This window comes from Penicillium psychrofluorescens, assembly GCF_964197705.1.
Source record: "Penicillium psychrofluorescens genome assembly, chromosome: 1".
Classification (NCBI taxonomy): domain Eukaryota; kingdom Fungi; phylum Ascomycota; class Eurotiomycetes; order Eurotiales; family Aspergillaceae; genus Penicillium; species Penicillium psychrofluorescens.
The window spans coordinates 2,653,979-2,678,047 of NC_133439.1; the positions used below are offsets into that span (position 1 = coordinate 2,653,979).

Sequence of the window (24,069 nt, forward strand, 5' to 3'; positions counted from 1 at the left end):
AATTTACAATTCCACCGCATCCGCATATGTCTCCCTCTCTCTCTTCCCATCCCCCAAAATATCGGCGGGATGATAAACATTCATAATCACCATCGCCCAAAACATGAGCAAAGCATCAAAACCATACATAAACGCTTCATGGGTCATGGGGAAGCCATTAAACCCATAGAGATACTCCGCCAGACGGAAGATAGACCGAATCAAAATTAATGCGCTGACAAGATACAGCGCCAGGAGCACCGTGGCCCAATTGCGCTGCCTCCATCCCTGCGCACGGGTGATATCGCGCTCCGCCTGTGCTTTGGAGGTTGGATTGCGGTTGATGCGCGCGTGGAACACGGCAGCGGTGATCACGAAGAACCCGAAAAAGACGAGCTGGATCACCAGGCCGCCGACGACGACGTAACTTCCGATTTTGCGCGAGTCGCCGCCTCCAGCCATGAGGCCTCCTCCCGAGCCCTGCGTCAGAAACGAAAGCACGTCGCCCGACACAAAGATCTTGGTCATCCACCGCACATTAACGAGACTCAGCTCTTCAGCATGCAGGTATGACACCAGTCGCCCGAGGACCATGTACACCGAGGCGGCGTACATGGGCGGCGCGAGGAGGATGAAGAGAGACTGCATTGCGTAGAGAGGTACCGAGGCGAGGTCATTGTGCCCTACGGCGCGGCAGACGTAGCCGATTATCTGGACTGTTTTGTTGCCCGGTTGTCAATTAGGGCTGCCTTCGTTCTGGTGCGGGGAGAGATGCTTACACACGCCGCCCACCACGAAGGGGATGAAGTACCAGCATCGCGCCTTGGTGAGCTGAATGCCATGGTAGGTGGTTGAGCAGGCAAAGAGGATGATGAAGATGACAGCTGCTGGGATGGAAGGCGTGTAGCCGTACAGATTCCACTCGTTCATTTTGTTTCTTTTTACTGTCTATCTGACACGGCGGAGGCAACCGCCATATTTAAACGCTGGGGACTTTTAGGTTCCAGGCTAAATCGGAGAATAGGGAACTAAATCGTTACTGGCGTTGCTGCGCCTATCGCACAAAAGCTCAATCTGACACAATGCGGGTCCAGTGGATCCGTGTCCGCACTCGCTTCCGTGTCCGTATTCGAGTCCGTTTAACCATCTACAACGCCGCCATGGGCCCCCGGAGATCGCATCGCAAGTCGCGCAACGGTTGTCGAGAGTGCAAGACGCGGAGATTGAAGGTCTGCTGGTTCTATTCCCCTAAGCACCCAAATTCTAATAGAAACAGTGCGATGAACGATATCCGTGTACCAACTGCATCAAGCATGGCATTCCATGCAGCTATGTCGCTCCAGTTGAGCCCAGCGATGCATCACCAGCGCCATCAACACCAGCCGAGTTGCCAGCGGGTCGATCACAGCCCTCACAGCCCCAGTCTCAAGTAACGACTCCATCAGGACTTGCTGCCTGGACAGCAGCCTCGTCAGAAAACAGAGCCGATCTGTTGGATCTTCTATGTACCTCGCCAGAGGACGCCCCCTCCAAAGAAGACTGGGCCCTCGACCTCGAGCTGATGCACCACTTCAGCACTGTCACCTGCAACACCCTCGCCATCCGCCCGGACGTCCGGCACACCTGGCAATCTGTCGTGCCCGTCGAGGCCTACTCTAACGAATACGTCATGCACGGCCTCCTCGCGATAGCAGCCATGCACCGCTCCTACCTCTATCCCGCCCAGAGAGACCGATACACCAAGGCATCGGCCTATCATCAGGCCGCGGGACTAAAAGAGTTCCGGGACCTGATCGCCTCCCCGATTGACCCGAGCAACTGGCAGCCGGTGTTCTGTTTTGCGTCGATGATCACCGTGCACGTGTGTGCGTTGCCACTGCGTCTGGGTGTGGATCGCTGGCCGGCGCCAATTTCGAATATGGTGGAGGTGTTCTCGGTTATGACGGGGTTCCAGACTATTATGGAGCCGTTTATGCCGTTGCTGAGAAAGACTCAGTGGGCGCCTTTTGTGTTTTCCGTTTGGATTGAGGATGAGAAAATGCCGGCAAAGTATGTCTGCCTTGAACACCTGACTATCAAAAGAATGGACTAGCTGACATGGTTCCTGGAAGTCTGTCGAGAACCAACCAGTCCCTCCTTCCTCCAGATACATGGACACAGATTGACCGACTCAGACGATTCATCCATGACTATTCTTTCCCGCAATCATCAAATACATCCCACCCTAATCAAGACCAAGACGAAGATCAGCGCAGCATCTACAAAACAGTACTATCCTCCTTCGAAAGGTCAATCCGCCAAATCGAGCTCGCTGGCCCCAATGTTGAATTCGGTATGACGATCCTGTGGGCATATCGGCTCTCAAAACAATTCCGCGATGACCTAGAAGCGCACCAGCCCGTAGCATTGATTATTCTTGCGTATTGGTGCGTGCTTCTGCATTTAGTGGATCATTACTGGTTTGTCAATGGCGCGGCGCGGCAGTTGCTGGAGGATATTGAGAGGAAGATTGTACATACTGGGTTTCAAGACTGGTTAGCCTGGCCGAGACAGTGGGTTTTGAAGAGGTGAGCGGTACATTATCTTTTGAGGGAGAGTTTGATAAACTACGTCACATCTCTCAAGAGACAAACATCAATAAGTTATACCTATACGCTTTCAATAGAGGAACAAAGGGCAATGGGAGCTGGATACCTCAGGCCTACAGGCACCCACGCCATAGTCTGCCTATATAAGTCGCTGTTTGTCCCTCTTCCCACTTTCACCTTCCCACTTCTTCCTTTCTACACTCCCCAGAATTCCTGCAGACGACAGCGCCATGAACCCGCAAGGATCGAAGCGCAAACTGTACGTTTCTGCGTATGTTGTCTTTGCTACACTTATCGTTTGATTGCCCTCGACATCGACTGCAAACGAACATGCTTAGAAAGGACATGACAAAGTCAGGCATCCCTGATAACGCGCAAGGTGCATCATTCTCTCAAACGAAAACAAAGCCACACTAACCTGGAGTTAGAACCCACACAGGAGGAGTCGCCGACGCTGGTTCTGTTTCCTGGGCTGAAACCCACACACGCCGACGAACAAACCTTTGAAGCGGGGTTTATTATATAGGAACTGCGACACTCAGTTTCCTTCACGAAACATACGGCGTTTATATCAAACCCGAGCAAACAACAATAAAGACTATCGCAACCAATCCTAATTATATTCCACGCTAAAGAACGAAAGCCATGGAGAGTCCAAACCGGATCCGAGATACACTGCTCTTTCTCAAAGAGCAGTGGACCATGCAGAACCTGCGTGCCCTCGCGCCTGTGCGCCCATAAGATACACGCATGAGTGTGTATTGTGACCTGGTTACAGAACATTTCTCCGGCAAGAATAACACTGAATACGATGCCTACACTATGTATTCACGTTATTCTAGTCGTCCAGGAGTGGAGGAAGAATGGAGTCCCATTCAACGATCAAAAGGCCTTTCAGCTGCTCATCATGGATTCTCCGAGTCGTCGGAGAATCCAAAGTGAACTCGAAGATCTCGCAAGACTAATTGATGAGTACGAGAAGCAACCAAAATTCCGAAAAGCCGAGGAAGACAAAGCTCAGAGTAGCGAAGTTGACAAGCGATGCTACCCCGGGTATGCTACTTGCATCAGACATCTATCCTTACACCCCAAGCCAGACTCGTGACACAATGAATCCCAACCCAAAATATGCTTCGTTCTAGGACGGTGGCCATATGACTTTGACAACCGGCGGTAGGCAGACCAGCATCGACAAAATGACGGAGAGTATCAGCACCGGGCGAGTGAACGAGATGACACGGGTGGATATTATTCGCCGTCGCAGGCAAGGTACCTTGGATCATATGGCCATGGAAAATCGCTTCCTCTTTGACCCCTTGGATGCTTTTGCTAGGTTTCTTTGCGAATCCTGCTAGCGACAGCGCCGTGACAGCGCCGTGACAATCACTAGTTGCCCGACACAGAGCGACTTCACAACCGCGATGCTGAGTGGACGTTGGCCGCCGATAACAAAGCCGGCATCGAACGCGAGGTGGGACCTGCACATATCGCCATAATGTCTGCCATACCCGTCGCTGCCGGGGCGTATGCCGCTACCGTACAACCAAATGGCTCAGAAAATCCTGGAGTGGAACACAACTGACCGCATCTCCTGTAACTCGAACGCCATCTTTGTGGATTTCTGTGATGCAAGCCCTGGAAAGATCGGGTATTCCATCTTTAACAACACGTTCGCGGAACAGGGTATCTCCCTCTGTCGAGCATTGCTTCGCGGAAGTATCCTAAACCCGAAAGACATTGTGATCCTAACCCATATGAAGCCCAATACCGCGTTTATCAGCGGCTGCTTCACCAGACTCACGTGCAATCTCCACAGCTTGGTTTCAATCAAGTCGATGTGCGCAAAGTGGATTCTTTCCAGGGCCAGGGAAGTTCAGTCGTGATCCTCGATGTTACGTTCACTGAGAAGCTCGGATTCATGTCCGTTCCGAACAGATGGAATGTGGCGCTTAGCCGAGCTCGCAACACATTGTATGTCCTCTGCGACCGGCAGGTCGTGTTTGATTAGTTACATAGCATAATGCCCCTCGGATGACGACAGTCATCATCGGCCAGGCCTTTCTATCCCACCCCATCACAAGAGACTTATGATCTACTTCCGGCTAGATCAGGACTTTTTACATTTTAAAACAAATCACTATAGATAGTCTGAACACTGACACAAGGCGTCCTTAAGGAGACTGAGTGACTGCTGCCGCCTATATCCGGCACTGAGGCGCTTCAGACATGGCGGGTCTCGCTAATGTCTTCAAGAATAACATCAGTCGCCTTCTCACTGATCATGTAGATAGGAAGGACAATAAAGAACCCAGGAATGCGCGGGAAGACAGATGCATCAACTATTCGCAGGTTTCTCACGCCGCGGACACGAAAGCGAGAATCAAGAACGGCTTTTGGGTCTCCATCTGGCCCTATAGGGCAGGTGCATGAAGCATGGTGACCCCATGCCTCACTTCTGATGAACTGTTTCACCTGCTCTACAGAAGAGACCTCATGGCCAGGTGACTGCTCTTCGGGAGGCTCATCATCCAACAGTGGGATCTTGTCCATGAGGCGGCGCGTGAAGCCGACGCCTTCGGCAACGGCATTAAGGTCCCGCTCGGATGCCTCTGTCGCGGCCTCACTCGTGCCAAAGTAATTGAAATTGATATCAGGCACGTCCCGAGGATCGGCTGAGCTGAGCCTGACAGTTCCCTCACGGTTATGCGTGTGAGCCTTAAGTACAGCCCACGTGAAATGTCTCTTGTCAAAGGTGGCGCGTTCAGAATGTCCAGGATAGTAGCCCTCGAAGAGGGTAGGGCCACCGAAGATGAAGAGATCAGGGTCGCCATCAGCGTGTCTGGACTTCTTCACTATGCCAATGTTCAGTCCATTTGATAGATAGGGTCCGCACTGGTGCATCCACTCAGTAAGGGCTGGATCCCCAGGCTTCCCGAACGTGCATTCTGCTATGTTCTGGAAATCATCCTGTACTTTGCTGATGACGGGAACCTCGTAGCGGTCCTGAAGATTAGTGCCAACGCCCTGCATATCTTTAACAACAGGAATCCCAAACCTCTCTAACTCGTCTTTCGGGCCGACACCACTCAGCTTGAGGAGCTGCGGTGTGTTAAAAGCTCCCGCGGCAAGGATGACCTCTCGAGAGACGAGGACGCGGCGCTTGGTTCGGGTGGCAGATAAATTTGACCGTGGATCCGCCTTGTACAGACTGCTGCCTTCGAGGAACTCGACACCAATTGCCTTGGGCATGTTCCTGATGACAGAATTCTCCTCGAAAAGCACACGTGTAGCGAGGCAGTTTGTCCTGATATTCAAGGGATACTTCTTAGCCGTATTTACGATAAGATCTCGAGTACCGCTTCGCTTTGCCTGACTCATGGCCAGGGGTATATGATAGACGCCTTCAGTCACATCCCGATGAGGATCACTGGAATTCACGTCCCGCTGCAGGAGTCCCAGTAGTTGGGTAACTTTCTCGGGGATCAGGTCGAGGATAGTATTTCCCATGGCAGTAGCAGCAGCAGTGATGATAGAAAGGATCTTAGAATCCCGGAGTGTCAATTCCAGATCAGCGCGGTTCGTAGATAGCCAGCCGGTAAAGCCGTGACCAGAGGTTCCATTTGGAAGATACCCGCAGTGTTCCAGGCGTCTGAAATACTGGCGCATATTCTTTGGATCCCACGAAGTGTCGCCGGTGAGATTGGCGATGTTTGACCAGTCACTCTCGTGGGGATAGATGGTGATCAGAGCGTTGTGTGCCGAACAGCCACCAAGCGTTCCTGCGCGCGGGTAGAGGATGCCTTTCTGCTTCGATCCACTTGGTGGATTCAGTCCGACATACACTGTCCCCGCGGTTGTCTCCCAAGTCATTTTCGAGTCTTGCCGCGCAAGGGTCTCGTCCGCATAATGCTTGACGAAATAGTCCCAGCGCATCTTTTCGTCCTCAGTAGACAGGAAATGAAAGCCTGGAACTTGCTGGTGGATGTTAGATCCCTGATCATCTCCTGCTTCGAGCAGGAGAACTTTATGGCCGTTCCGGGCGAGATTCGCGGCCAAAGGTCCACCGCCGGCGCCTGAGCCGACTACAACATAGTCGTAGCCATCGAGTGTGTCGACTACCTCCTCAGGAAACGCGTAATTTTCCACACCTATGGCGCTTACAGCTGGCTCAGGCACGCGGGTTGTGAAATGTTCGCTCATGGCTACATGCGCAAACTCAGAAGTTTCTTTTTGACGAGCCGCATATCTTCACGTTTGGTCTACAAGTGCTTTAAAACCTTCTGTTAGTTAGGGTGGAACAAAGCTGACTAACTGAAAGCTCAAGAGAATCATAAGTTATCTCGCCAGACAACCAATACAACATGATGTAATTATTACCGACGGCTGAATTGAGGCATTAATGGACGAATTATTTTAAGTTAGTCCAGTATCACCACACACAGAACGTTCCAGACTGCTGTTCTAGGCCGTGATGGTTCTGGTGTAATCCAGACGAAGACTGAGATTTTTTATTTTATTTGTTTCAATTCTTCAAGACGGTAACCTGAGGCATTGTATACAATGTTTAAAAGTCCATTTTGATGGCTAACCTTCTGATAATTCAGCACACAACGGGATTTATGCCAATGGAGTAGCTCTTCTTCCTAGTCGAGGAAGTCTCAAATCACAACAAACTCCCTCAAGATTGGTGTGAGAGCAGAGCGATACTGGGCTTGCATAAAAAAATTTCTTTGCTCTAGGCTAGAGAGTAAAAGAAACATTCTATCTTTAGGATACTTACTCAATGATTGCTAAAATATGAGTAAGGATTAGCTATTACACCCTATATATACCGAGTGTCACGCACCCATGTAGACAAACAGAAAAAATGTTATATTCCTATCTGGTGGTCCTAGACTGCAAACAACAAACGTGGGGAGGTTGCCCCAAGATTGAATCTAAAGAGGTCGATTGGAAATATTCCATTATAGTGAAATGAGGTTTCGTTGAGGAGGGTTTGTACTATGAACACTGATTTTCAGTGATAGCCTTAGCTGGCATTATTAGAGGTGGATTTCAGATCCTGTAACTTCTAACGGTATGCTTGGTGCATTGCATTATAGGCATATCCGTGCTTTGAACATGTATTTAAAGACTCAATGATTGTCAAGGGACCTCCAAGGGCTTTAAACAAACTCCATATACTATACCTCGGTGTTGTATCAACAGTAGTAATCATCTTAGGATACTTAATATGTTCTGATGATAGCTGGTGTGGAGGCTATGTAGCAAATTTACATACTATACAGAAGAACATGATGATAAACATCACTAGATACTTCTTCATCCTGAACAAATTATGTCATATTGGTTCTTCTCCACGTCCTTTTATCATCAGCAGTGGCCCTACTGACGACCAATATCATCAGTATACAGCTACATGCACGCCGCCTCCAGTGCAGTCTTGATGGTTTTTGAGTTGAAGGCGACTGATATGTGCTGGTAACAATCCAAGGTTATAATGGTCATACCACTAGTGATTAATTTATTCCTTAGGTTCATAGTGGATGCTACCACGGGTATGTTGGAATCAAAATTCTTCGACAGCGATTAGCCTTTATCCAATTCGATGTACTTTGGTCTAAGAGAAAGGCTAACAGCATTTGCCACCGAGCGCGCCGTGAACTTTCTGCCTAGTTCTATCCGAGGTGGGACAAAATGTCTAGATCTAAGAAAAATACCCCCAAAGAGGATTTAGAACCTAATCTGGAGCATTGGTGGCGCTGCTGCGTCGCTGTGACTGTATGTTACATCATTATATAACTCCATATAATGGATAGTGCATATATAGCTAGCCTCCAACAGTATGCATATGAACATTATCATCGAACAATTTCTCATACATCCATTCAATATTGAGTTGATATTCCATACGTCAACTGCAGAGTAGCTATCAGCTCATCCACAGCAGACTCACTACATATCAAACAAATTTGTACGCCATGATTCGTGCTCCTCGCATCTTGCCAACCGATTCAGCAACACTGCTGATGGAAGGTGGTCCCGCTACGATTCAGCCGCAACATTCCCATCGCCCTGGTATGTACGACGATCCTGGTGCTATTACTCGAGGTACCTCGCAAATTGAAGCAATTGATCCGAACGTCCCACCGAGTGGCCCCGGCTGCGTGGAATGCGAAGCTACCAATGCATGGTGGTTCCATCTACGTCGTTGTGCCAAGTGTGGACACATTGGCTGCTGTGACTCGTCTCCATCACAACATGCCTCCACACATTCTGCGTCGACAGGACATCCTATCATTCGCAGCTTTGAGCCTGAAGAGGATTGGTTCTTTGACTACCGCACGAATGAAACGTTTCTGGGTCCGCCCTTGCAGTCACCATTACATCATCCACTCAGCCAGCCAACACCCGGGCCCAGAGGAAGGGTGCCGCGGGACTGGGAAAGACACTTGCATCTATGATGAAACTGTGCCTTTAATAAAAGTCGGTGTTTGGAGGGCAAGTTCTGTCCTCCGTCCCTCCTTTGTTACTTTGTGTTATCTGTAACTCTGTCTGTTTAATTTCTTTTACTGGATTGCGTATACACCAAAACAGATTCCCCTACATAACACTCACGAGCTTCTGTTCCTTAAATAAACCGAACCACCTTGTTTCCTTGTTCGAGCGCTTAGTTGGCTAGTCAGTAGTTACTCATCAATCACTTTGTGTAGATTGCTCACCATCGTCCGTCACAGTAACATCCTTATTAGCATCGAATTCCACATCCTCTGAAATCTCCCAGGGCCTACTACAATAGGTCTCATAAGGTCCAATACAAACAGTTTTTCCGGTGAAATTCTTTTTGGTCTCTCCAGGGCAAAGTAGAATTGAAGATTCGTCTGTATTTTTTTCATCGCGGAGTGTCAACTTCACATCGGCGTCTTCCGACACCGTGATATTGTCATTGACAAATCTTGCTGTAGGCATGGTGGATTTGATATTTATGCTTGGGATAATAATATAAGGGCGATGAGGCTGTGGTGAAAGCGGTGTCTTCCCATAAAATTTCATAGGTTCTGCTAAGTTTGTTACGGCTCATATCGAATATATATTTTGGTCCTCTATAACGTCATAGTATCGGCTGATCGCCTTAACTGCATCCATCTTGATATCCATGGGTTTCGTATATTGCAAGTTATGGTCAGAACCACACTAGAGCAGTTGTGGGGCCGTTACGGAAGCCGTTTTAAAGTAGCGAGGGTGGGTGCCAAGGGCGCATTGTCAATAGATATAGCCGTGCAAGGTACGTGGCTCTTCTCACTCGAGCAGCTAACAAAAAAAAAACATGCAACAGTCAGGATTCGCTGGTGGTCACCCACCCAACTACTAACTGACCGGCGTGTGGCTTAAGTACGGCTGAGCGGACGGGAAGCCCTGTTCTCCACACCCTGTGGTCGCATGTACTAGATTCTTCATTCAAGATGTTCATGTATTTTGGCCCCTTGGTATCTGCAATGCCACCAATTGCACAGCGTCACCGGGCTCAATGCCTTCGCAAATAGGCGCTTCCAAACCCAGCTTCATCATCGAGCAGTCTTGGGGTTCTTGATCGTTCTTCCTTCCCACCTCCCCACCCTTGCGCCCGCGCCCCCAAGAGACGTTCGGCCTCTTGGCATGTCAACATAGCCATCTCCGTGTCAGATCAAAATTAGCAGAATAGCATTAATGGGGCATTGTAAGATGAAGCGAGTGTTGTATTGTAAATGTAGTAGAAAGCCGATGCATATCCAGGTAGATTAAATCAAGCTTCTGTTTATGTTAATCGTCCTGGTACATTCTTTGGACAATGTTCAGAAATTTGTGGTATATTACATAGAGACTTAGAACTTCCTATAGGATACTTAAGATAATAAATATTTTTTTTAACTATCCTACGTAAATACTCTTATACTTAGGAAGCTTAGTAGCTTAAATAGTACTAGCTACTTAGTTTTACTACTAAAGCGATATTATAGTAGTATAGAGATAATTTAAATTATTATAGCGCTTACTATTTACCTTAAGATTTTATACTACGTTTCTAGATATAATTAATCTAAATTTTTTCTCTATTATAGATTAAAGCCGTTAGAAAATATTAATGATACTATAGTCATCGTTAATGAGATAACTATAGGCTAAACCTTATTAGTTATAGCGTATAAAGCCTAAAGCTAATGCCTAGATACTAATATTCATTTAGCCCTAATAAGCTTCTATTTTGACTAAGGCAAATTCATTAGATAGATAGCCTATACCCTAAGCTAAGTTAAATAAGAGCAACTTCGAAAGCGCTATAATAATCTATTACGCCGTTATAATGAGTTTTGGCTTTTATATAGGATAAAGAGCTAGCTCGTTATAGAAATGCTAGACGGGTAGATTCTTACCTATCATTCTTACCCTAATATTCTTCTACCATCGATAGAGGACATAGTATGGCTTAATCGCGTAGGAACCAAGAGTGTTAGAATGCTGATTAATAAAAGGACAAATGCTCTAAATCTGCTATCATTAGAACACCTCGCGATTATAATTCCATGAATACGCAGCGGCTAAGGAGTATAGGGTGGCCCAGCGGATTGCGGACGGTGAGGGCTAGAACCCCTCACCCTCTTCTACTCTTCTCCTCTGCTCCAATCTGTCTTCCCTCCTCCCCCTCTTTGTTTTCTTTTCTTTTCTTTTCTTTTCTTTTCTTTTCTTTTCTTCTCCCAACAGACGGGAGTCGTCCCTGATATAGTACGCGGAGGACCGACATAGGGAGGTAATGAGGCGCATGCAGTTTTTCACCCGGCCGCAAGGTACGATTTTCTGTATGATAGCAAAGGCAGACGGACCGCATAGCCAACAGGCTAGGGTAATAGCCCCGCGGTATATTAATAATAATAATAATAATAATAAATTAGAAAGGTACGTAACTATTCCTGATTTCCCTCATATACAAAAACGCAAATCGAGACACAGATGCCGAGGATTTTTTTTGTGGCCGCAGGGGACCGTCGCAACCCCGCGGGCTTTTTCATTTCTCTCCACTGGCGCTGGGTTTGTGGCCACCGATTTCCACCTGCACATAGTACTAGTCGGTTGAGAGCTAAGGAACGACCAGAACCCTCCGATTATCGCTTGTATGCATAAGCAGCATAACGTGGGGGCCAAGGGGAGATCAGAGGTGTCGATCGCCCCTCCTCCCTTGCCCCTCACCACGACCTTAAACCATCTCATTTAGAGGACCTCCAATAACGAGCATGGCAGCCACTTATGATATGAGGTTACCTCTCCAGAGAGGAAGCTTTCAATCAATTGGTCTGCTAAAGAAAGGGAAGCCGGTGTCAGATCCTCGACCACTCGTCGTCTTTCTTCACGGCGCTGGCAGCAATGCATCCTATTTTGACAACCGAGTTTATTCGTACACTCCAAGAGGGCCTTCAAAATTGTATCTCTGCTAATAATATTTAGCTATCCACAAAGGCTGAGCGAACTGGGTCATTATGTTCTTAACATTCAACGCCCAGCGTATGGCGGTACCCCGATGCCGTCTTCCACGAAGCCACTTCTCGACTCGATTTCTCTCGTCACTGACTTGATTGATCAAGCGTATCGGGACCATGCTGGTGCAAAGGGAGGAATAATTATAGTCGGTCATTCTGCCGGGGCTGCCTTAGCTGTCGCCATTGCTGCTCAGCCAGACAGCCAACTGCCAGTCATCGGATTGAGCCTCTTGGGTTTAGTACCAACCCATAGAGGGAACCTACTTATTCCAAATCCAGACCCTGACCCGGAAAACCCACGGCTGTCAGCCGAATCTATGTCGCCCATGGCCTCGGACTTCATGGGGCCATTGCAATATCTCAATGGAAGAGTTTTCGGTGACGGTGCCATGATAAAGATGATCTTCGAGCCTTGTACGGACGACCATTCGCTTCTATTTAATATAATTGTGTACCAATTAACTCATTCCATCATTCCAGTGTCCCGTCCAGAGATTCGAGAGTATCCGGGACCCGAATGGCACACTATGTTGGTAGACAACTTCATGCCAGCAGTCAAGGTATTTTCCCCTTTACAGAATTTGAATGAGTCGTGAAATGCTAAGCTAGACAGGTGCCCGTGCAATATTTAGCTACAGAATATGAGGGAGTCTGGACAGGATTAGCCGAAGGACAACCGCTTTTTGATGATTTCACCAAGCGTTTCGTCAACTCGCCGGATGTGGAAGCAAAGCTTTTATCCAAAGGTGGCCACAGCTACGACTTCAGTCGGAATGCAGGCGAACTTCATGATCTGAGAATGAAATTTATCGCCAGACTAGTAAGGCCATCAGAGACACCCAGTGATAGTAATTAGGCTAATGTTAAGACTGAAACAAGTCTCATCTTCATTAACAAAACAGGCCTCCCTCAGGGGGCTTGACAAAGATGAAATTCTTTCGTCTCTCTAATTCTCCTATTTGCACATATTCTGAAACTGTATATAGAGCTAGAGGATGAATTGTACTGAAAATTTGAAGTAAATACTAGAGATCATACTGTAAAATATTGACATACAAGTGGTTGCACTAATTACTTCACATCTTGATCAGCGCATTGAATATCGTCAACAAAATCTCCACGCCTATCACTTTTGTGAGAGATACTGGCTTTTTTCCGCTGCCAACTGACCTAACTCCTCAATACTGATGTTCGCAATTATATCGAAGAGGGAAAGATCCACCTTCAGCTTAGTAGCGAACCAGAATCGTAGTTCAACTGCAACAAGTGAGTCAACACCAAAGCTGTGCGCGGGTTTGCTTTTGTCGATGTCCTCTTCAGGGACAGAGAGGGCTTGAGAAAGTCTCTTTGCCAGCGCAGATGCTATGATCCTTCCCCCCTCCACCACGGATGTCGCCTCCTTAAGCAGGACACCGTAGTCAACCTCCTTGTTTGACTCTTGGGAGTGATGCTCACCACCTTGGTCTGTCTGATGCAAGTGACAGTACATAGGACGCTTCATATACGGGAGCAGATCTTTGCCTTGCGCTAGTCGTGAGTTGGGACTATTTAGCGCGGACAGGACCTGTGTGTTCCAGCCTGAACCAATCGTGATGTTAGGGTTGCATGCCCAATCCACGACGCTGTGTAGCTCTTTCTCACGAAGCACTTCGAAGCCCTCGTCAATCCATCGCTGAGATAATCCAGACATCGGCTGTTGTTCAGCTACGTATCCCACGGCGGTGACGAGGCCAATATCAATTGAGATGCACTTTTGCCCTTGTGACCAGCGGTGCCGGGCAAAAGCGTCTTGGAATGTGCCGGCAGCGTTGTACTGTGCCTGACCTTTAACGCCAATCATGCCACCAAGAGAGGAGAGTATGACGAAAAAGTCCATGTCGCGGGGCAACTTGTTGTGAAGATTCCAGGTGCCCGTCATTTTGGGCTTTTGAACCGCCTGCCATTCGTCTTTGGTCATGAGATCAAAGGGTCGGTCCTGTATATTTTGTCAGCTAAAGAAAGACAATGGGATTTTGAAGGATTGGAACATACCTTGAGAACCATGGCGCCTTGAATAACGCCCTTGATCGGAGGCATGTGGTCACATTCTTTTAGGGCTTTCTCCAGAGACACTGTGTTGGAGATGTCGCATCGAGGGGTAGCAACATTCACCCCCCGCGCGGTAAGGTTATTGACTAGCTCGCGCGCAGATTCAGAGACGGCCCCAGAGCGCGATAACAAGATCAAATTTTTGACACCCCGAGTTGGGAACCAGCTGGCAACACTCCTACCAATTCCACCCAAACCACCGGCAATGACATACGTGGCCTGCGAGTCAAATTGGTATCCTGGGTCGACAGTAGGTATAATAGGAATTTCCCCCTCTTTTTCCCAATTGATCACGGCTTTACCCATGTGGCGGCCCGTCTGGAGGTATCGGAAAGCCGACTCGAGATCCGCAGGGGAGAACAAGGTTACAGGCTGGGGAGCTCTAAGCGTTTTGGAAAACACAAGCTCTTTCATTTCGTCCATGAGTTTCTTTATCAGTGTAGGGTGGTTGTTGTACACATTCAGGAGGTCGACGGACGCAAAAGTTACATTCCTTAGAAAGGTATGCATAGGGAGTTTCTGAAACGTCTCCATGTCGCGCTTACCAATCTCAATGAAACGTCCCAATGACGCGATACACTTCCAAGACTCGACAAGTGCCTCTCCCGAGAGAGAATTCAAGACAACATCCACACCCCGGCCGTTGGTGGCGCGCATTATTTGTTTGCCGAAGGCAAGGCGTCGGCTAGAAAAGAAACGATTGTCGGGAATGTTAAACAGGTTCTGAAGATGGTCTTTCTTGGCTTGCGAGCTAACGGTGACAAAGATATCGGCGCCAATATGTTGGGCTAGCTGAATAGCAGCCTGTCCAACCGCACCAGCAGCGGCGTGAATCAGGACAGACTCGTCCTTTTGGAGACGCCCAAGATGACTGAGGCCGTACAACGCCGTTAGCCAAACTGAGGGCAAGGCCTCGACAAAAGGTAGATCGTCGGGGATGTGAACCACTGTGTGGGTTTGGTGACGGACGAATGTCTTGAACGTCCCTGATGCTAGGCCTGTGACACGATCGTTAGGTGCAAACTCCTTTACCCCAGCGCCGACTCTTCGGACCACTCCGGCAAACTCGTTGCCAATATAATTATCAGTCACCTGCCCCAGTACGACCAAGACATCCTTGAAGTTAATTGGTGATGCTTTGACCTCGACTTCCACCTCATTGTCAGCCAGTGGCTCGCCGACATCTCCATCGCGAACAAACCGGAAGCTGTCTAGCTGACCTGGAGAGAACTGGACTTGAAGGGGTTCTGTAGGCTCCCTTTGAAGATGCCTTCTCTCAATGGGCAGGTTGGCGTTCTGAGAATGAGAGTAATCGTTGATGTCGTTTGCCTCTACAGCTCGCGAGATAAGGACCGTGCCATCCACAACGGAGTAGTCCCCTTCCCTATCATTGATATCAGAAACACCAAAATAGGCTTCAGTAACGTTGCTAATCATTTTTGCAGCGTAAGAAATGTCTTCAACGTTGTCAATGTTTAGGTTTGTCATGTGAACACCTTGATGCTCCATTATGAGCGCCCGGCTGAAGCCGGAGCTCATAGCGTTCTCTGGAATCGGGGCCTTTTCACCAGCACCATTTGTCACCCAACATATCTTTGAAGATGTATCAACTAATTGTTTGAGAAGCCTGAAGTCACTTTCGCTCATTGCCGATAGAAATGGGAGCCCGTATTCCAGCAATGACATACAGATATCAGCGTGCAGATCCTGATGCTGGAGCATCTCTGGTGTGACGACCTGGATAGCGAATCCCGTGTTCGTTGAATTTGCCTGGAACTTGATTTCCTGCGCTACCTTGTTCTGGAGCTCAGTCTCCGCAACAATCAACAGAGAACCGGGAGAGCAAACTGGCGCAGCTGGTTCTTGTGAGGCCGCGCGCGAAATGATCAAGCTGACCGTATGGTTTTCCACATCAGGAAAATCAGTGATAGCCGCTTCGCACCCGGTAAACCCGGTCTTCTTCAAGTAATGATCCCATTCGTTCTGAGAATACAGAGGAGACCAGGACCGGTCTGCCTCAGTCGACCTCCACCACCCTGACAGAGTGCCCCAGATACCATTCAGCGGGATGTCCTTTTTGTTTGTTGGCTCTATTATGACAAGGTAACCGCCAGGCTTGAGCAGCCTACGCGCGCGAGCCAACGACTCGGCAATACACTCTGTCGCATGTACCATCGTTGCGGCAACGACGAGGTCATATTTGCCCGGTTCAAATCCTTGATCCTCTGGGTCTCGTTCGATGTCCAATGTCTGAAAGATCATGCGATCGGCATATTCTGCAAACTGCACTTTGGCTTTTTCAAAAAAGCTCGGGGAGATATCCGTAAAAGTGTAGCTGCTGAATCTGGGAGTAGCCCCTTCATGACCGCCTTGCTTTCCCAGGGCAGACAGGATAGGCGCAGTACCACTCCCAGTTCCTGCACCAAGCTCCAGAATGTTCATGCTAGAGTTTTTGTGGGCCAAGAGATCTATGAAAGCTGCCATTCTCTTGGCACTCACCGAGAATATCACGTCGGCATAAAGGTCCTTTGCGAGATTTTGATTGAAAAGAAGATCTAAAGGATCCGTTTCTCCGCGGATGAAGGGCACAAGCTCTTTGATAAAAGTAAAGATAGCCCTGTTGACAACTCCAGATGCTGCGAAGTCTTCCAGGAATTGGGTGCAACGATGCTTGTCTTGTAGAATCTCTTTCCATGGCGATTGCAAGAGGGGGTTGCTCTCACTAAGCTCTGCGAACCTATTGCGAACCCAAGTTATATATTTCTGCAAATGACCATTTAGCTCCTGGAACCCGGGTGTGTCCAACTCTTTCAGCATCTGCTCCATGTAGTATAGAACCACAACCTGTTTGGCAGGTTCCCATTCAACGCGCATAGGCTCATTTTCCAAGATGTAATTCTCCTTTTGACCTCGACTCAGCAAGTCGACGTCAGCCTTCCAGTCTAGGCGGTAGAAGATGTTACGTCTCTCGGATGGCGTGTACCCCATGTGTGACACGGTAGTTGCTCTGTATCCATCAATCGTCAGAGCTGGCTCCCCGGTGTCTGAGCGCAAGGCAAGTATAGAGGATTCAGTCTCCCGAACTGCTTCGCGGGTTCTGTGGGCAACGACTTGAAGCTGAGTATCTGGTGTTCGGGAAAGAAGATCATGCGAGATCCAGAAGTCTCGGAACTGGGTTGGAGCCTGGAGAGGACCATCAATGGTGCCACCTTTGGTTGTGGCTACTGCAGTGACCTGAAATACTCCGTCAAGAGCGGAAGGGTGAATGAGATGAGGTTGAACATTGGCGTTAATCTCGGGGACCTTCGACTTCCACTCGTCTGGCCAGATTGTACCAATAGCCTGTGCTCCATTGGAGTCGTAGGCTACATCATGCAGGGTGTTGAAGCTCGGACCAAAGCCATATCCAGTCCTATGGGCTGACTCATAGAACATTGATGGGTTGCCCCTTGCAGTACATCGCTTCTGAGCCTCTTGATACCGAGACAGGCATTCATCTCTAAACACACTAGCCTCGTCACAAGCATAGATCTCATCAGGAGTTTCTTCTTCATATTCCGTTGTGACAGAGCCGGCAGAGACCTCTTTCCACTCGTTTTCGGTGTACAAACAAATACGAAACTCCCTGCACTCAATTGTCTTGGAGCCCGTCGTGCGGCTGTTGTCCTGATTGCGGAGGTAAATTTGGCTTTCGACACCCTCGGGGGTATCGGGCACTGGAATAGCCGCAAAAGCAGAGACATTCTGTAGGCGGTAGCCTGTTACGGGTTGACCAGGCTTGTTCAGATATCTTGCGGCTTCGAACGCCATGATGGCCAGCCCAGCCCCAGGATATAAAATCGTTCCGTTCACCTGATTGTGAGCAATTAATTATCAGCCCCCAGTGTCAAAGAATAAAAAGAAAAAATCAACTCACTCGATGGTCTGTTAACCACGGGAGGTCGGAAAGGCGGATTGTGAACCTGAACCTTGGCTCGAAGGGATTCCAATCGGTAACAGGGATACCACGAAGCTCGTGTCGGATGTTTTCACGGGTTCTATAGTTCTTCCAGAGACGGCTTTCCAGCCAGTACGTATGGGAATTGTTGAAAGGATATTCCGGCAAGTCTGTGATCATCTGTGGTTCTGTGTCATCATGGCGATTGACAATGTCAATCTGAACTGGGAATCCTTCCATCCAAAGCTCGCCGGAAAGCTGCTTCAGAGAGAGCACCCCTGACATATCTCGCCGCACAGTGGAGCCGTATCTCGGGTTCTCCAGGCTATCCATTACGGCACGCTGCATGGCTGGGTGAGGACCAATCTCAACAAAATAATTAGCTTTACGCATGGCTGATGGACCGACATTATCGAATGAAACAAACGCTTTGATTGCCTCAGAGAATCGAACAGGCGATACAAGATTATCAACCCAGTATTGCGGCTGAGAGAGTTTTCGCACGTCAATAGGCTTCCCAGTGACCGACGATACAAACGATGGAGCGTAGGCGTTTTTCTCGGATTTGGGTGGTGGAGCAATTGATTGTAGTAGACTCAAGTACTCGTCTGCGATACCTTGCATATGCGACGAGTGGTAGGCTACCGGAATCCTGAGCTTGCGAGCGAAAGCGGAATCGGCGTCGAGGCGAGACTTGAGTTCGTCTATAGCCTTCTCTAGTCCCGACACCGTAGTATTTGTGCTGCTATTGAAACAAGCCACAGACAGCGACCCAACACCGTACATTTTGGCAATATCTTCGAAGTATGGCTGAAGCTCTGATTCTGACAGGCCAACCGCCATCATAGCACCCTTTTCCGGTGAATTGGCAGTAGCTGTGGCGAGTCGTGAAGCAAGAGCGCCTCGAAAGTAAGCAATGGTCCAGGCAGACTCGCGGGATATAGAGCCAGCACTGAAAGCCCCCGCAACCTCTCCAGAGGAATGGCCTACAATCCCCGAGGGAGTAATGCCCCAGCTTGCCAACAACTCGACCAAAGCAATCTGAAGAGCGGTGCATAGAGGCTGTGATAGGTCCGGGCTATCAATTCGGGAGGCTTCCTTCGGCTTTTGTAGCTCCTCAATGAGAGACCAAGAGCTTCCTAGTTGTCTCATGTAGACATCCGCTGCTTGGAGACTCTGATTGAACTTTTCAAAGATGGAAAGCTCAATACCCATTCTGGCCCACTGCGCGCCTTGTCCAGTGAAGACGAACAGCAGCTTGGGGGGGGTAGATGAGCGAACAGGCTTCGGAACATTCTGCAATTTCGTCGTCAAATCCTGAACAGTCTCTGCAAGCACGTATGACTTGTACGGAAGAAGACTGCGCTTATTCGACAGAGTGTATGCAAGGTTGCGGAGGAATTCCATGGACGTGTCCTCATGGCTTATCAATGAGAGGTATTCCTTATAAACCGTAGCAAGTCTGTCAATTCCTCCAGAGTCGGCAGCAGAATAGACGAAAAGGAAGAGATCATTCCTCTGTGCCACTTTGAAATCTCCAAGACTCGTAGTATTTCCGTTAGAATTCGCCTTGATATCATCGTGAACATCTGCCCTATGTCTATTGGTGATGTGATCATTTGAACCGTTGGTAGAATTTCCTCGAGTCTTCTCACCGGAAAGAGCCATTCGTCTTGGTGGTAATGTGGCGGTTACATGACGCGCCTCGATGCCACGCTCCTTCAGGTAGTTATAGGCATCGTCTAGGATAGCGTGGGCATTTGAACCACCATACCCAAATGCATTAACCGAGGCACGTCTAAGGCCATCTGTAGGCCAGGGTATGGCTTCCTTGGGGAATTCGAGATTCCATTCCTTTGATGAAATCTGAGGATTGAGGTTCTCGAATCCTGCAATGGGAGGGATGATACCTCTTTCCAGGCACAGAATCATCTTTATTACACTGGCAAGACCTGCAGTGGCCTCCAAGTGTCCAATATTAGCCTTGACAGACCCAATATATAACGGATCATCCGGCCTCCATTCTTTCTGGAAGACATTTCTGATCGCATTGGCCTCGATCGGATCACCCATCAAAGTTCCTGGACCATGCGCCTCGAACAAACGCGTTTCCTTGAAGTCGAGGCCCGCATCCTGGTAGGCCGTCCGAATTAGTCTCTCCTGGGCTACAAGACTAGGCTGAGACATATTGGGAGTGTGGCCATCCTGGTTTGTCGCAGTTCCACGAATAACAGCTCGGATTACGTCGCCGTCTGCCACGGCATCTCCAAGCCGTTTTAAAACCAAAACGCCAAAGCCATCGCCCTTTGCATAGCCATTGCCCTTCGCATCAAAGCTGTGGCAACGGCTATCTGGAGAGATGAACTTCAGAGACGACAGCGAAATTACGTCTGATAATGGCTCTAGGTATAAATTTGTGCCGCAAACGAGACTCTATTTGAAATCTTCAGTCTTTGATCAGAAGAGAAGGGGCAAATAACGAACCAGCTTGGATTCTTTCGAATGAAGGCTTTGGCAAGCAAGATGAAGACTGATAAGGCTGCCGGAACATGCCGTCTCAATGGTCATGCTCGGACCAAGTAAGTCATAAAACCAGCTCAAACGGTTTGCCAAGATGGCACCAGAGTTACCGTTGGCCTTGTATGGCGCATGGACCTCTTCGTCGAATTCAAACATTCTGACGTAGTTAATACCAAGAGCTGCCACGTACACAGAGGTGTTGGAGCCTGCGACCTTCTCCATGGGGAGCCCAGCTAGAATCACAAGCAGGACTTAGCACTCTACTCGTTGCAGACAGTACGATTGCTTACCGTTTTCAAATGCTCTGTATGAAGTCTCCAGTAAGCATCGCTGTTGCGGATCCATGCTCTCCACTTCGGAAGGGTTCATTGAGAAGAAAGGTGCGTCGAATGCGGCGACATTCTGGGTTAGGAAGTGCCCTCCGCGGCAATTTATCTGGTATTCTCAAAGCTCAGCTAATTTTCATAAACCGCATTTTATCGGCCTATTTATACGAACAGTGTCGTTGCGTGAACCGTCTGGGTGATAAAATCCATTAATGTTGAAACGGTCAGCTGGCACTTCAGTCATAACTGATCGGCCGTCTTTGAGGATTTCCCAAAACTTCTGAGGTGAGGTAGCATCCCCAGGGAATCGCAGAGAATAGCCAATCACTGCCACGTCGTTCATTTCAACGGGGGCTTCTCCGCCGTCAAAAACATTATCTTGGGCTGGTGGTTGCATGTTTCGAGGCTCGGTATGATCACAGGTAGAGTGGGGTTGGAGTTTCAACCGCTCAGGAAAGGAGGCAGTGAATGAGTGAAAAAAAAAGGGAAAGGAAGCCTTTGAAAATAGCAGAAAGCAGGGCAACCCGCTTTTGCTATTAGATGATGTTGGCCCCGATTGCACCCTGGCAAAGACTTTAGCGAGGGCATCAACCAACATTCCCCAGTAGGTATGAGTTTCTTACTACTAGCGCCCTGGGGAGTGCATTGCCATCCTATCATCAGCAGTGGATGCTAGTGATCTACATACAAAGTACTGTATGGTGTAACCTCAGAAAGGACCCACTGCCCTTCTATGTGAGTTTGTTCCAATCGGGAAATCATCGCGTCACTGAGGATTGCTCCGTACAGTCTCAATCAACATCGGTGCCTGGAAATGACGCTTCTGTTACCTTAACCCAAGCTTCAGCAGAAAACAGCCAAGCGGCACATTCTTCAGCCCCCAACATTAGCATCTAATCCTGGGCCCTCAAATTGACCCCCACTGTTGGCCGACACTGCCGACATTGCCTGACGAATGGAGAGGTGAACAACTGACACGGGAACAGCTTGAAGTCGTCAAAGTTCAACAGGGCGGTTCCGCAAATCTTCGCCACAATCTTTCCGAGCCGCACGTACGGGTCTACGGACAAGTCTTTTCACGATTTCACGAGTACGGAGTAAGCGGTATACGCGCCGATCATAAGGACACGTACCAGTGTTCTGGCTCCACAGTAACCCCGCACGGTCGTACTGAATACGCTAGTAGGAATCTCATCCTACATATATATGGAGTACATCAAATTGTCTCAACAAATCAAGCGTGCTCAACGATGCAGGATGCCGCACAGTGCGGTTGGCCCCTAAGGATCATTTATCTAGCTTTTGTATACATAAAGCAGGCTCAATAGGGCCCGTCCAATGAAATTCTCTTTTCTTTGTTGGTTGGAAACCTGTAGCGGGTTTCAGGATCAGCAAGGTAGTATCGCTTAATCGCTGCCTAGTCATATACCCTGTCAACATTTTGAATAAATGCGCCATTTTCTTTCATTGGATAAAATAATGAAATTTGACCATATCTCAATTCTTTTTTCCAGCAGAGGGCAAATCTCAGCCGAGGCTAGGTCAATACCATCTACTAGTATGCAAAGTATGATATAAAACTCAAAGTCCGTTCACCATTCAATTTGAGTTCATTTTCCGAATTCCTTCCTTTATTCCATTCTTTTTTTTGTCTCTTCATCAAAATCCCACAGCTGAAGAAACTAATCATGGCCATGGCGGAAATTCATGGCTTTTGTGATCCCGCTTTTGAATCTGTGCGCGGTCTTTTGCAACAGCAATTTGCTCAGGGCGATGAAGTTGGCGCTTCCCTTTGTGTCAATATAGAAGGCAAGAATGTCGTCGATCTCTGGGGTGGCCATGCGGATGCAGACAAATCCAAGCCATGGGAGAAAGACACCATCACTGGAGTCTTCTCCTCTACGAAGGTCGTCTCCGGTCTCGCTGCCCACATCCTCGTTGATCGCGGCCTACTGGATGTGAATGAGAAAGTCGCAACCTATTGGCCTGAATTTGGCAGCAACGGCAAAGAGAATGTCAAAGTTTCGCATATCCTTAGCCATTCTTCTGGAGTGCCGGCATGGGAAGGAGTGATAACGCCGGAGGAGATGCAGGATGTGGAAACGTCAACAAAGAGACTCGCGGCGCAAGCGCCTTGGTACACTCCTGGCTCGCAGAATGTATATCAAACATCAACTTATGGACATCTGATCGGCGAGCTTGTACGACGCATCACAGGAAAGTCGCTCACTCAATTCATCACCGATGAAATTGCCAATCCTCTTGGCGCTGACTTCCACCTTGGAATTCCGGAGGAGGACTGGTCACGAACCGCCGATATGATACCGTTCCCGCCAGAGGCTGCGGCTGCCTTTCAATTTGATCCTGATAGCTTCCTTGGTAGAGCTGCGGCAGGGTCCGCTTTGCTGCCTCATCTTCCCAATGATCCCAATTTCAGGAAATCGGAGAATGGATCCTTTGGTGGATTCTCCAATGCGCGAGCTTTAGCGCGAATTGGGTCCATTGTATCATTAGATGGCATCGTCGATGGAAAGCAGTACCTCAGCCCTCATACTCTGGATGAAATGATGAAAGAGCAAATCCAAGGAAATGATCCAGTGCTCTTCGTTTATATGCGCTTTGCACTTGGACTCGGGCTACCACCTGGTAAAGACTTCCCTTCTGTTCCGGAAGGTGATGGTATTTGTTTCTGGGGCGGTTGGGGAGGATCTATGTTAGTCATGGATCGCCGCCGTCGGATGACCATAGCCTACATGATGAACCAGATGGAATTTCGAACTATTGGGGGCGCGAGAGCTCAGGAATACATTCAGGACATTTACAAGAGCTTTGATGCTAGGAAGCTACACATATAACTTAGTTGTTTTCTTCTTCATTTCATATTCATAATGTTACTAAGTTATGGCTCTCTGACGGGCTTTAAATCTTCCGAGTTGAGGTACTGAAAAGATATAGGAATGTAGTTCATAGACGAAACGTAGCCTTCATACCTAGGTGGACGTCACGGTGAATGTTCTTATCATTATCTACCAAATGTCTATCGCTATTGATTGCACCTTTCAATCCACACGTAGCGTCTTCAATTCTCAACTCTCAATGCACAACAGAACATAGCCTTCATG

At 48.4% G+C, this 24,069-nt stretch overlaps 6 protein-coding genes across 6 annotated transcripts; 3 read left to right on the top strand and 3 right to left on the bottom strand.

Moving 5' to 3' along the window:
• Positions 1 to 3: 3 nt before the first annotated feature.
• PFLUO_LOCUS990 (uncharacterized protein) lies at positions 4 to 909 on the bottom strand (the record flags this gene model as incomplete). Its single annotated transcript, XM_073787503.1, has 2 exons — positions 4 to 695; positions 759 to 909. The coding sequence occupies 2 exons, from the start codon at positions 907 to 909 to the stop codon at positions 4 to 6; spliced, it is 843 nt and encodes a 280-aa protein (XP_073635085.1).
• A 152-nt stretch (positions 910 to 1,061) lies between these two features.
• Positions 1,062 to 2,144, top strand: PFLUO_LOCUS991 (uncharacterized protein; the record flags this gene model as incomplete). The annotated part of the gene is made up of 3 exons (XM_073787504.1): positions 1,062 to 1,208; positions 1,256 to 2,028; positions 2,126 to 2,144. 3 exons carry the CDS (start codon positions 1,062 to 1,064, stop codon positions 2,142 to 2,144), a joined length of 939 nt encoding a protein of 312 aa, XP_073635086.1.
• Positions 2,145 to 3,474: 1,330 nt separating this feature from the next.
• On the top strand, positions 3,475 to 3,725 carry PFLUO_LOCUS992 (uncharacterized protein; the record flags this gene model as incomplete). The annotated part of the gene is made up of 2 exons (XM_073787505.1): positions 3,475 to 3,620; positions 3,710 to 3,725. The coding sequence occupies 2 exons, from the start codon at positions 3,475 to 3,477 to the stop codon at positions 3,723 to 3,725; spliced, it is 162 nt and encodes a 53-aa protein (XP_073635087.1).
• Positions 3,726 to 4,787: 1,062 nt separating this feature from the next.
• PFLUO_LOCUS993 (uncharacterized protein) lies at positions 4,788 to 6,767 on the bottom strand (the record flags this gene model as incomplete). The annotated part of the gene is made up of 1 exon (XM_073787506.1): positions 4,788 to 6,767. The coding sequence occupies one exon, from the start codon at positions 6,765 to 6,767 to the stop codon at positions 4,788 to 4,790; it is 1,980 nt and encodes a 659-aa protein (XP_073635088.1).
• Positions 6,768 to 13,152: 6,385 nt separating this feature from the next.
• On the bottom strand, positions 13,153 to 20,990 carry PFLUO_LOCUS994 (Type I Iterative PKS; the record flags this gene model as incomplete). The annotated part of the gene is made up of 6 exons (XM_073787508.1): positions 13,153 to 13,199; positions 13,247 to 14,051; positions 14,108 to 18,016; positions 18,081 to 20,534; positions 20,586 to 20,854; positions 20,912 to 20,990. 6 exons carry the CDS (start codon positions 20,988 to 20,990, stop codon positions 13,153 to 13,155), a joined length of 7,563 nt encoding a protein of 2,520 aa, XP_073635089.1.
• A 1,645-nt stretch (positions 20,991 to 22,635) lies between these two features.
• PFLUO_LOCUS995 (uncharacterized protein) lies at positions 22,636 to 23,802 on the top strand (the record flags this gene model as incomplete). Its single annotated transcript, XM_073787509.1, has 1 exon — positions 22,636 to 23,802. The coding sequence occupies one exon, from the start codon at positions 22,636 to 22,638 to the stop codon at positions 23,800 to 23,802; it is 1,167 nt and encodes a 388-aa protein (XP_073635090.1).
• Between the last annotated feature and the right edge of the window lie 267 nt (positions 23,803 to 24,069).